The 14116-nt window shown below is 41.7% G+C and overlaps 1 protein-coding gene across 1 annotated transcript in view; it reads left to right on the top strand.

Annotated features, from left to right (window-relative positions):
• Positions 1–1096, top strand: part of ADGRD1 (adhesion G protein-coupled receptor D1) — a gene marked incomplete at its 3' end in the record, with an annotated part of 147604 nt that extends 146508 nt beyond the window's left edge. Inside the window, exons 25-26 of the mRNA XM_084271978.1 lie at positions 220–312; positions 1001–1096. Of these exons, the coding sequence (XP_084128104.1) occupies positions 220–312; positions 1001–1096 (189 nt within the window). The remainder of the gene's footprint in view (positions 1–219; positions 313–1000) is intronic.
• Positions 1097–14116: the final 13020 nt, after the last annotated feature.

Genomic DNA, 14116 nt, shown 5'->3' with positions numbered 1-14116 from the left:
AGCTTCACATAGAAATGGCTTTGTATTTAAAGTATGGGTACTTGAAAAGAAAAGCTAAACACAAAGAACAATGTAGGAATGGATTGTTTGCTGGTTTTTAATACAGTGACATTAATGCTGAGGAAGGATAATGAGGAAACAATTGGAAACTATACATGTGAAAATAAATACAACTTCTTCAAAAGATATCCTCTATCTGGTTTCATTTCTCCCCCAAAGGTTAGAGCTGCCTTCAAGCACAAAACTAAGGTCTGGTCCCTTACCAGTAGTTCAACTCGCAACATCAATGTGAAACCCTTCAATTCAGACATTGTAAGTATTCATCCTTCCTTTTTTATTCTTTTTTTCTCCTCCCCACAACCCCTATTGTACTTGAAAGTGTTCCACATTAAATTCTGTTGGAAAGAATAGGACACAAGAAGGCACAGGGGTATTTTTAGTACCGAACCTAATGCATGGTGTAGACAGGTGGAATCAGCAAGTATTAAGCTGTGGCTACAATATCTGTTTTGAAAGCAAAGGACAAAATTCTGCCTTCTGGTAAACTATCAAATAAAAGTAAACAAAAGTTTTTGAACTCTTGAAGAGGGTTCAATGAGACTATTCCCACCAACTGTAATGGGCTTCATATTACACATTCAGGCAGCATTTTGGCAGTGCATTTGTCTGATGATGATGGCTTTTTGATAGGGCACTTTTACATTTAAGCCTGAGGAATCAACTCTTAAATAAGTCAACACTTGAATATGCTTTCCTAGCTTTCCTTAAATTTGTTTTTATAAAGAACCTGACTTCCTACAAGAGAGGTATTATTAAGTGATTGCTGCCAATCACCTTAGATCCTGACAATAACTGTTTAAAATCCCTTTATGGCAGTTGCTCTCAGGACTCTGTGACAACGCTGTAATGTAAATAGATGCTTTAAAGCTTTTACTTCATCCAGACAAGAGTGGTTTAGCAAAATAAATAAATCTACTTTCAATATGATTTTGTTTTCCAGATGACTGGGAACAGGCCAGGCACAAGCCCCACAAAACTGAACACCTGGGATAAAAGCACCAATTCGGCCAACCGCATTGATTTATCAGCAGTCTGACAGCAACACCAGCTACCCAGTGAAAATTCAAGCCATACATTCAGGACCTCTGACACAGTGCCCACCAGTTTGTTCTCACTGTTAATACCAGTAGAAAACTGTTTTGTTTTTTTTTTAATCACTGCCTAATCCATTGGGAATTGCCCTATTGTTTTGTTGAGCCCTCATCTGCTTGCCTTGTAACATGCCCTGTCACTTGGCTATTAGCAGCATCTGTAAAAATAACCAGCACAAACATACACTGGATGGTTTTGTCAGCAATGATGAAAACACGAGGTACAAAGCAAAAAGGGGCTTACTGCTCTCTCAATCATTCCAGCTCCCAGAACTGAGGAAAGGCAACATACCTCTGGAAGGATGGATTTTTTATGCTCTAGAATGAAGTGCTTCCCATTGTGATGTTGTAATGGGGCTATTCTGGTCTTGCTGTGCACTCTGTTTACATTTATTACCTTACAGAATCCAATTATTGAAGTGAAGCTTATTCAAAATACATAGTGTGGTGATTAATTTAAATGCCACAAGGAAGCCAGGACTTGAGGGAGAAACAAGTTCCAGCTACTCAGCTCCCAGCATGGATGTGGAATTAGCAAAACTAACACACTCATATGCTCTATGCACATAAATAGCATACGTAACATGCAATACTCATGGCCTTTTGGTGTTGTAGGTACTCCTGCTTGCATCCTACCTGTAAGAGGCAGCGATGGCTAAGCCTGTCCTGTAGCAGTCCCCAGGATTTCTGTTGCTGATTTGTGTCTGCTGACATATTGCAATACATAATGTATGTATTGTTTTGCCTGAAGCTTTTGGATACAATCAACAACTGTCCATCAAGTGCATTTCACAAATGCACTGTAGCTTTTGGAAATCAAAACCTGGCACTGTGACTTATCTTCTGCTGGTCAAATCAAGACACTGAATTCCAACCTCAGAACTGTAACATGATGATATACTGTGAAGACAGCCAGACTGCAAATAAGTCTATGTATTGTTACCTACAGACATCTTTTAAATAGGTCTCTGCAGAGTCTTTTGTGGTTTCAAACCATAGTCAGTACTTAGCAGGGGAAAACCCACTGTAGTTTCTCTTGTGACCAGTACTTTGTAGGTTCTCAGAGTGATGTTTGGAGGTGCAATCATGGCTGTGCCAATGATTCACCTTTCAAGCAGACAACCCCTAGGGGTGCTCTGAGCCCCTAAATACCTATCTTGCCTGGAGCCATTTCCAAAGGGAAGGCTCCCTTTGCAGAGTGGCATTGCAGTCATTTCCTCTAGGTCTACCTTGTTTGCAGTAGCTGTCTCCCTAACACACCAGGTACACTGCTTTGCAGGAATTACCAAGGTATTTAGCTTTCCTGGTACACTGAGCTGTTAAAAAAATACAGAAGGAAGGAATATGCAAATATTCAACCTCATTTTTTGGTAAGGGTTTATTGTGAGGGGTTTTTTTTCTTAATTAAAGGATTATATCTTCAGCAGCTCAGGCCATTTCTGGTACCAGTGAATCTAGCCAGATATCTGCTATTGATTTCCAAGAGAAAAGGTATTTGCACTCTAATATGCAGGGTGGAAATTGTTTATTGGCTAGTAAATAAAAATAAATTGATCTTTAGGGAACAGAAAACATCCATCAATTAGGGCTGGATTTAGTGAAGTGTTTCATCCAAAAGAAATGGAGCTGAAAGTTTAGAAAACATCAATGCATTTCATTTTTGATTGATCCAAACCAGGTTTTCTCCATGTTTCCTTTCTGCACTAGAAAAAAACCCAATCTGTTTCAGTTTGGACCAATCTTTTTCACGTCCTGTGACTCTCCCTTCCTGGCCAAGACTTGTTGGTATGGTCACCAAACTGAAACCCCACAGTGTCCCCAAATTTGCCTGTGGCTACAATTTAGCATATACTCAGAAATTATCTTAGTTTCACTAGATATATGTTGGATTTCTGCAGCTAGACCAGAGCAGAATGTGACATGCTGCTTATCACACATAAACGTGCATGAAATATATAGGCTTCTAATCTTGTGTTCCCTATTGCTAAGTTACTCGAGCTGCTGACAGGTAACTCTGAATGGGAGGGTCAGTGTTTAACAGCTAAATATCTAAAGGTCTATGTCTTTATTCTGGCTTTTGTGCATGGCTTTTTCCTAGCATTTTCTACATGACTCTGTCTTACAGCTGTGCAAACATACGGGCTTTTCTTGGCCTGAAAATGGTGATTTATTATTTTTTCCCCCCAAAAGACACAGTAGGAGGAGCCCTTGGAATGTATGGAGGAGATTGTAACAGTACAGTACTGTGATAGTAGAGTTCAGTGTTTGTAGTGTGTGTAGGCAGCATATTTAAGCATATTTTTTATACTGGAGCATGTTGTTTTTGTGGTGGTGTTTTTTTGGTTTATTATTGTTTCACTGTGACCATGGATATAGGTTGAACCCCTCCTTGATCATTTCTAATCATTGTATTATAGCCTGAACAGGTCTGTGAATGAACCAGAGGACATACAAAAGCTTCTGGTTTTAACATAACCTTAATTTTTAAGAATATTCCCTTCTAGACAATTTTGATTTCCTGCATTTCCTCCTGTGCTGATACACATTGGTCGCCTATGTCACTACCCAAGACCCATATGAAAAGAACGTTCAACATATAAATGCCAGTACCAAATGACACTAGTTCAAAGGGCTAAATCTGCTTTTCACCCAGGTATTCCTTACTGTAAAATTGTTCCCCAAAAGATAAGAGTGCGAAGACGTTTTTCATTTCTATACCTTTGAATGTGACACAGATATATTGCATATCAAGGGAGCATTTATTATCCTGCCTCTGCTGAGACCCGCTGTGGATAACCTGCATCCCATGCTTTAACTTTGGAACGTTGCTTGTGATGAAGCAGTTTATCTTGGTGTTTATGTCACATGAGGTGAGGAGCAAGAACACTGTATTTATAAAGGTAGGTCGGGGACGGGGTTTCTTCTGTTTTTTGATAAAGTAGTAAAAACCCCACACTGTACAAATGTGTTCTGTTGCCATCTAAGTCCATTCTTTTTCTTTGATTAAATGTGGTTCTGTTGTTACCGAATGCAGCAAAAGTACTGAATAAGAAATGCTCAAATGAATCTTTAAACAATCTCTTCCTGTCCTCAGTCTTTTGAAGCCTGAAAATCTTGCTGTTTATTTATGGGCTTGTATATAGCAGTTTTTGCAATATGTTTTTTTCAGGACAGCATCATTTTGTCAATGGTATGAAATCTTAATTGAATGAGATGTGAGTTTTAAAATAGGTAATGTAGCAAGAATGACTTTGCCAGTAAGTACTGAAATAATTTAGTTTTGTTTTGGTTTTTTTCCCCCTCAAATAAATAAGAGATCTTAATTTCCTAAAAGAACTTTGTATTTCTTAAAATTATTCTTTTGACAAGGGTTAAAAACAACAGCATAATTATGGCTCCACTCTTAAAGCTACTAAGGAAAGTAACTCCCTCGCCTTCAAGAAAGGAGCTTATTTTATGTAGTAGCTGTCACAGATTATTTCTTCTAACCCAACTATTCCAGCGACCTGGTCAAGGTCAGTTCCTAGGTGAAAAAGTGACCTTTACAGATGTGACAAACTGTTTCTGTCTCAGGCATGGTGGGTTAACTTCTCAGCCTACCAGATCTCTGAGTATAGCAGTGTCACTGCAGATATATATATATATGTATGTATATGTATTCACATCTATTTAGTGTGTGTGTATATATTCATTTATATATATACAAAATGTGTGTGCATCTAAGTGAGGGAGTATACACACACACGTGTGTATATATATCTGTGTATATATATCTGTGTATATATATTCTCTGTCCCCAATCAGAGAAACTAGCAAAGAAGGAATAGGAAGAGACTTCTGAAGTCAGTTGGTCTGTCTGTCTGTCTATCTATCTATCTACACACACAGAGCATTTGCCAGACAGCAGAGGGGGGCACTCGCAGCAGTAATTCTCCATGGCTGTCTGCAGCCAGGTGACTGTAGGAACTATCAGCCACTGACTATCCATGTTCTGAATGCCTGGGGGCACAGGGGTGCTCAGAAAGGGTGCTGAGTCAGAAATGCCAGGGTTTTGTCATTGCTCTGCTGTTACCCTGCTGCGTGACCTTCAGCAAGCAGCTTTCTTGGACTGTGTTTATCCCATCAGTGAAGGGGATACTGTCCTATTTGGTGTTTTCACACTCAGAGGTGACAAATGGCATTTGTTATTAAATACTGATGCTACACAGCAATTTTGGTTCTTTTACCTCTTGCTGGCTCTTGTGCTGAGGCCTGAAGCATTGTACAGCACAGCCCCATACCTTGTCCCCACAACTGCTGCGCTGCATCTTTAGGCTCCACTGCGGCCTGTTGCCATGGAAAGCATCTGTTAATTATACTGCATAAGGACAGGGATTTCTCCACCGTTTCTTCCTAACATCTGCAGAGATGTCCTGCTCACTGTGGCTGCAGCATCTGCATGTGAAGCAGGGCTGAGCAGCTCCCATGGCCAGGAAAGCTGCATCAGAGTGTAAGCAGGGAATTCCTTTGATGATTTCCCAGTGCTCTATTAAGGGGGTGGGATCCCCCTGGCCCTTGGGGCAGCCAATCGGTGGCCTTTCTTGTGGAAAGAGATCTGAGAACCAGCACTAGGCCTCCTGCAGAAAGAAATCTGAGATTTAGAACCAGCACCAGGCCTCACGTCAGTGGCTCAGACTGAAACCTTGACATTGGGCCTAGTTTCACTCTGTAGCAGGGCGATGGGTCATAGTCAAGCATATTACAAAAATTGTGGGTTCTTTTCTTAAATTAATGCATATTGTATTCCAACTTTATTACTACTACACTGTTATCTGGAAATGATAACATATATATCCAGGAACGTTACATCTCAAAGAACAAACAGCTCCAAAAGCTTATCATCGTGGGCCTGCACTGCTGCAGATGACATGCTTTCAAGGTTAAAGCTAGTTCTGGTATGATTAATAGGCTTGCCAACTGTCTCCTCTGTGTTGGATAGCTGTGTAGATGTAGTGGGGTGATGATGGAAAGTTAAATAGGAGGGGGATTATGTGGTGAAGAATAACTAGAAAATTAAACTAGAATAACTGAAAAATTAAAGATTGGAATTTCGATGCAAAAGGTGTTTCATCATCTTTCAATACCCATTACAGAGAAACCATCCTCCCTTTGTATCCCCAAATCCTTTAGCAAGGCATACAGAAAAGAATGCTTTCTGGCTATTCTGTGAAATGTCGAGGGTATTTTTAACATTTATCATTCATGACAGAATAATAAATTAGATAATTTTGGCACTGGTTTACATCATGTTTGCCTTTAAAAATATTTTCATTATATCTGCGTTATGCTTGGATGACTCAGTGTAGTATGTCATGGATAGTTATTGCTGTAATTGCCCTTGTTCACACAATTTTCCTTCTTAATAATCCCATATGTTCTTGGAATTCAGACGCCATATTTCATCTTGTCAAGGGTGATTACAATACTAAATGTACCACTGACATCAGCATACACACCAGGTGCTGACACGTGACAGAGATATCACAGAATCACAGGATGATAGGGTTTGGAAGGGACCTCTGGAGATCATCTAGTCATAATGGTGGCTGTTAGGCATTGTTCAGTGCATCTTCACCAAGAGTTTCCTTGACCAGCTGCTATGTTGCTGAGGGTAATTCCCAACAGGGCATTTGCAGGCTGGCTAATTTACCTATACCAAAGGCAACTGAATTTTCTCTCCCCATGTTATTTGCTGTGGTTACTGAACAAAAGCAGGCTTGATTGGGCATTGCATGTGTTCCTTTAAGTGTGTGCCAAGATAAGCATTTGCTTATCTCTGCTTATGAACATGGAATAATGCATAAAACAGTTCCAGAAAAAAACCATAATAATAAATTGAAGCACAATGACCAGCTGTGTCACTGCAAAACCTTAAATTTAGTTTGTGCTCATAACATTCTGGAGGAAAATGCACAACAAAAACACCTCAAATTTTTACCCTTCCAAAGTTAAGCAGCAAAAATCAAATGCTCCTTGAATTGGAAAACCTAGGGCTCAGACTAGGATTTTGACAATATTCATATTATGTTGACTATAGAATGTTTCGTTCTGGCATCTTTGCTTCAGATTCTGCACAGAAGATGTAAGCACATCTTCTCACTTAGCCAGTCACGTATCACTAATTTGTCATATTTTACTATCTCCAAAGAACAAAAAAGGGTGAGGTATCATGCATGTGTGTGTGTGTGGTCATAGAGGAAAAAGGGAAAAGCTCAGTCCTCCTCCTGACCCATGGGTCTTTCATACTGATGGCTGTGTGGGAGGCTTCAGGATCTGAGGCTTGCATCTGTGAGTAGTGGCAGCAGCATCAAAGGGCATAATTATATAATAAAAAAAGCCTGTGGACTATGTTTCATAATTAGTAAGCTGAATATTGTGCATTAAGATTGTATATTATGCATCAAAATCTCAGATGTGTACTCAGTAGAATACACAATTAAATACAAGTTTATGTATATTATCATCCATGATACAGAGATATTTTTTGGTCATACAGTTTCATATGCCTAAATGCCTGCTCAATATTGCCTGCTACTAAATGCAAGTCAACATACAGCCATACACAAGGTCTCCCAGAATTAGTTCTTTAAAGCTAGACTATCCTTTATTTGGTGCTTATAAATAAATTCTTATACCTTTGGACTAAGGGGATATCAAATCTAGGGGATATCAAATCTAGGAGCTGATTATCATCTGGTAAAAAAATAGTTTGATGTTGGGAGCTCTCTAAGCAGCTTGCCTAAGCCTTCACTGCTACTCAGCTGGTAGGAACAGTGCTCAATCAGTCTGGGAAAGTTAATTAAAGGTGTCAAAACTTCTGCGTAGGGCAAATGGTACAGAGAGACCTATCACTGTGCAGGTGATGTACAGTGTGTGGAGAAGAAAAGAGTTTGAGTAAGACGTTGATAACACCAACAACTAATGGTCTCAGTCATGCTGGCACGAAAGAAATGGATCTGAAGATCTCACATCTAGAATAAACTGATCAGCACTCTGGTAATACTGACAGCCAGATCTCCTCGGGTTATTCACCTGTTGACTATGGTGGTTTTACACACACACAGACACACAGACACACAGTCTCTACTGAGCAGAACGTTCTGGATAGATAGACCCATTGGCTTCAGTGGGTCTCTGCTGTTCTGATGATGGATGCAGCTCCCAGCAATACCTTCCCACACATGTTTTCATCCACTCCCCACCCCCCCAACACACCGACTGTCTCCACATCAGCAGCAGGTCCCATATAAACACAGACATTCCTGCTGACTTCCCACATGCCCTGAGCCAGCACAGCACCACACTGTCTGTCCCCAAGAGCCCCTGAGCATTACAGCTGTGAACCCCCTGTGGGAATTCCCCGCTGCCAGCGCTGGATGTGGCTCAGCAGGACCTGCAGCAGGTTCTGCAGCACACTGCACTGCCAGCATGCACAGAGACACAGGGCAAGGCAGGGAAGGGCAAGTGGTGACCTTCCACATCCCTAGCAGTAAATGCATCATCAGCACATCACTGCATGTGAACTCCCCACGTGCAGAGCTGTGCTTTTGTTCACAGCATGTGCATTGTATGTATTACGTTTCCAGCACTGACCTTTTTACTTGCACTGCCTATCTTGTCTTCAGGAGCAACCCTCCCCCAGTTAAAAACAGAGGTTGCCCCAGAATAGGAGGAATTGGCATCACTTACATTTTGCAGGGAAGAGCACAGCATTTCATCGTACAGCACTGCTGCAGAGCCAGGGGCTGTGACATGCCTCCCACCTCCTCTCTGCCACAGTGCACGTAGCTGCTGCTGCTTTCCAAAACACTGCCAAGGAAGTTTCTCTCTCTCTCAAACCCATTAAGGAAAATGAATAATCACAGAAAAAGCCATGTAAGTGCATTTGTCACAGGCAAAAAGCCACACCAGTGAAGCAGTGCAGCCTTGTCTCCTTTTCCAGTAGGGGAGCAGGAATCACCCCGAGTGTCACAAATCTGGATTTCTGCATTCTATTCCACAACAGAGCTGGAAAAAAAAAATACTGCTCTCTGTCTGAAGGGTCTCCCTGTCAAAATCAGTTATTATTTACACTTAGAGACACTCAATACAGGATACATTTGTGCTGTAAAATAACTCACGCTGTGCTCTGCCATCGTAAGAGCAGAGCTTATTTAGATCACAGTCGCCACTTAGGAGGATTTCAATGGGCAGCAAAGGGTAATATTTGCTCCATGACATCAAGAAAGTCACTTCTATGAGTAATTTCTCTTTGAATCCACAGCAGTTGAAATCAAAGGAACTTCTGAAATCAAACTTATTTTCCAGTCTGTCAACAGACTCAACCCATGAAAGGAACAGGCACTGCAATCCCAGGCACTGAAGAGCCGGAAGTCCAGGACTTGCCACCTTGTGCAGTTACAGCTCTGCTCTGGGGCTCAGATTCAGATGACAGCAATACACTGATGTCTAACAGGAGCCCCACAAAAGCTGGCACATGGAGAGGGACTTGCCTAAGGCAGAGAGACAGAAGAAAGAGTGAGGCCAGGAAAACATTCTTGGTCCTGTTTCCTGCAAGCACAGCAGCCTTGCCTCCAGGCTGAAGCAAGGCTCCCCACCTCAAACAGGCTGCCCAGCCCTGACACAGCACCAGGTCCCTGCTCGCCTGCAGCAGCACAAGAGCTGGAGCATCACTTGCTCGCCTGCACCCTGCATCCTGCTCTGCTGTCATCTTCCTTCAAACACCTAAACCCTTCTGCAGAGCTCATTTGAGTGCAGAGCAAACATTAGCCATAACTCCTAATGACAAACAGCAAAACATTTCATAGAGCAACTTTTAATAACGTTTTTCTGTTAAGAAAATGTTTGGATCTGTGAAGACCTGACTGTTCTTACTGCAAGAAAAACACAGTCCCTCCTGGATGTGCATCAGCACAGCAATTTAACATGGAAAGAAATATCAGATAATTTTCTTCCTACATATCAAAGCTCTTCATTTAATAGAGCTATTTTTTCAGATAACAGCCTCAGTAATGGCACTACAAGAAATGCTCATTGGTAAGCTCAAAACAGCTAAACTCAAGTTTCCTTCTGTGTACTATAATTTGTGAAACATTGTACTTTCCAAGATGAGAAAGTAAGAATTTAAAGATGCAGTTTAAAGAGGGAAAAAAAACCCCCACCCAAACCCAGAAAACTGCCATGCAAGATGAGTAATAGAAAGGCACAGTGCAGCCTTACGCATTGTTTGGGCCAAGGGCCATAGGCAGCAACTCCCTTTGTTCTATGGAAGTGATGTACAAAGTACACACAGCATATACACAGCTTCAAACTCTCCCTGGTTGCCAGCACAGTAGGAGCCTGGCCAAAATTAATCTGATTTCAGTCAAGTAACATACCTGCAGAAATGGAGGGATACAGAGGATCTGCTGGTGCGTCAGAGCACACAATGGGGAGTGCCAGAAGGAGCTCTTCTGCTGAACGAGAAATCCCCATAAACCACAGAGAAGTTGGTCACCTGCTGCCATAGCCAAACCCACTGTTACTCCTTCAAGTTACTCCTGCCAGGAAACAATACAATTCTCAGACATGATAACAGTGACAGTAAAGCATAACAACACATCATCTGTATAACCAGAACTCTCTGCCTCTGACTGACTAAGATGCAACACCCTCTCGTCCATGCTGTAACTGTTTCTAAAGCTATTTTATTCCTTTCATTGATAAGAGTTTCAGTCAGAGAACTCCTGCCTATTGCTGACTTTGAGGGAGTTGAAAAGTATAAAAACAAATTGTAAACTGTGTCTCTTTGTGCCTATAAAGTTGCAGTCCATGTTAAACCACTCTTGTTCAAGCAGCCATTGAGAGTGAGAGCTGTTGAAGACAGAGCAACTTGACAGCTGCTTGAGAACAAGGACACATTATAGAGAGGAAAGCTGAAAGACGTGGTGTTTCGTGTTACTTCAGTGTTCCTCACAGCTCCTGTAATTACTACCCTTACACCTGTATGATTTCTCTGCACAGTATGAGTGCTGGACCCTTCTTTTAATCTCACAAATGGACAGCATCCTGGTTTTGAGCAGTTTGAAACTTAAATTTCTGATCTATTAGGTGCAAATGTGGTGTTCTGTTTTTAATCCTTATGCATTTTCAGTTTGAATTGTATTTTCAGTTCATGACATTATAAAATAAAGGTATTTAGAACTCCTGGATTCCAGTTATCTTATCTATTTGGCAATTAACATTCTTAATGTGCATGAGTACCACTAGGCACCTCCCCCAGTCCTTTAAGAGTAATTTTGTTAGTTACTTGAGTAATCACTCCCCAGACTCCTCTGTTTCACTTACCTGGCATTAGCTGTTCAAGTGAAGCCAGAGCAGATGTCACAAACTATAGGCATTTCTCTCCCACATGGTCTACAGGTACTGCTTCCCTTGCAGTATTAACTTTGGGACCAGCATAGGGAAGAGGTTATGCTACCTCTACTTCTACCTTCTGTTTTTCCTTCCTACAGATGGTGGGGTTTATACAATTAAATTAATTACAAGTCAAACTGTATTTGCCAGGGAAGTATGAGGCAGGTGGTCTCTGTTTACGATAATCAAACACCTTCATAGGTCTTGTTCCCCTCTTCATTCTTTCAAGCTGGTTACTTCCCTCCCCATAAATACCACTTCAGTTTGTTTAACTCCTCCAGCATTTCTCACTTGGTCTTGCCAGCACCTACATCAGATCCTGTAAACATCCCTTTCTGAGATGTCTCCATTTTACCTTTTGCCTTTAACATTTGCATCTGACATTGCTCTGCCTGGCTGGGGAGGCCAAGGTTAGGTGATAAGGAGCAACACGTGGCTATCTATAAAGCTCAAGTGGTAAGTGGCTTATTTGTAAACACTCATTTAGAGAAATCCATACTTGGCCAAGATCTTTCTGAAAACATCCCCTCTGTGAGCCCAGGCAGCTCTGTGAAGTAGATCCTGGAGTGCTGTGAAATGGCATCAGTGAAGTTAAGGCAACTCGTACCACCTGAGGGCCTGGCCCAGCCTGACTTCTCTAGCAGCTAACAACCAACTGCAGCCCTGCCCAGGGCCTTGAGCCTTCTCCTTACCTCCCCTCTCTGCTTTCTGGCTCAGGTTGGTTCTGGCCCCACTGCTCCTTTTCTGGCCTAGCACGGCGTTTTGCCAGGCTGCTGCTGGCTGAACACCACTTCTAGGCGCCTTACTTGCTTCTGTGTTTTAAATTTGGCATAGGATGGATATTGGGGCTCTTGAGACACTAGTTTCTAGTGAAGGTATTCCTCTCATACAGATAGATCAAGGGCACAAACTTCTAAGTAGCTGGTTTGAATTTATTACAACTGGTTCTCTAACAAGAATTGACTTTGCAAAAATGATGCTTTGCCCCAGAAGTTTCAGAAGCCCTGTGTCAGCAGGGGCACAGAAAGCCCCATCACTGGGTCCAGTGCCATGCAGTGGCAGATGAATAGACTGCCATAATCAAGGTTATTTCCTGCTTTATCGTTCAAAAACCAGCGGAGCACTATAGGGATGTGGCCTCATGCAGGCCCTGGTTTACAGGTTCTGCTTGGATGCTTCTTGCTCCTGGTCTCCAACTTAATTTCTCATATCTCATGATCTTCAAGGGTGCACCAAAAGAAAAAAAGGATGTCTCTGAAGCAGAGAACTGTTGATCCTGAGATTGATGACATCTGGGTTTACCTCAGATATGCACAGCTGCAGTCTTCATCCAAGTCACAGAACACACTCAAGCACCAGCAAGCACACAAGGGCTGCTCCCCAAGTCTGCCTCACTCTAATGGTGGGTCACCGGTTTCCATGGCAACCCAAACTGGGAGAGCACTTAGAATTGATCTTCTTATTAATAAATTCTTTGGCATTCAAGAGAAATAAGGAGGCCCCTTACTGAAGGTTATGTCAGGTCTCCTCTGACATAAGCTACCAAAAAAGCTAATTTAATTATCAACCTCTCCCAGGGCAGCAATACTCCACCTCATACCCCTGGCTGGGCTCAATTGCCTCCAACTGCTACCAGAGACCATGATTCTCCTGGTCTTGTGTTAGTCCTCTCTGTGCCCCACTCAATAAGGAATTAAGTTTCACTGGTGTAGAATCAGAGGTACCATAATAAGCAGCGTGACAGAAATGCCTTGTTGGATCTACTGGATGATGAATACAGTAAAACTCAATCAAAAATTAATTCAGTTCTCTTCAGCAATTGAGGAGATAGCAGGAGATTTAATAACAGAACAGCAAAGTGTGCCCTAATTTGTGAAAAGTATTCTCTCGAGCAGCTTTGTGTGCAGTATTTACAGGGCTTACCTGCTATTCAGTATTATTAAAATAAACACAAATAATACTGTTGATGACAGTGGTGCTTAGGGACTAGCAAGAAACCAGGCTACATACGCAGGAGGTAACAGCCAGTGTCCTCTCTGGTAAGTGGGATAAGCTCAGTGAACAATAAGCAGTAAGAGCTTTCTTTTGCCATACTCCCCCTGAGTTTACTTTCTGCCATTAGTAAGAGGAGTTGCTGGAAGTGGTTCTATAGCCTACTTTTATTAACCAGAAATATTTATACTGTTGAAATATCTAAAGGCCAGAATCAAAACCAGAACCCTGTGGTACTGATGACTTGATGTACTCAAACTTTTGGGGCCATTTTCCAAAAGAGTTATACAGATTAAAGGGATGTTCACACTGCCACAAGAGATGGGAAAGGCAGCAGGAATCCAGAGCAAAAGCAGAGACACTTTTCTTTATTCAGCTAAATGATATTAAGAGGGATGGGGAGAAGAAATAATAATTAGCTAACATATAGTAAGAGAATGAAATGAACCTGGTACCTAGTAACATTTTTTCAAAACATGACCAAGGCGACTGACTCCAAGTAGTGTTCTGGTTTGTGTAATTATCAGGCAACTATGAAA

The sequence above is a fragment of the Gallinula chloropus genome (assembly GCF_964237585.1).
Source record: "Gallinula chloropus genome assembly, chromosome: 17".
Lineage (NCBI taxonomy): Eukaryota > Metazoa > Chordata > Aves > Gruiformes > Rallidae > Gallinula > Gallinula chloropus.
Note: the sequence above shows the minus strand (reverse complement) of the source record. Positions and strands in the feature narration are given on the sequence as shown.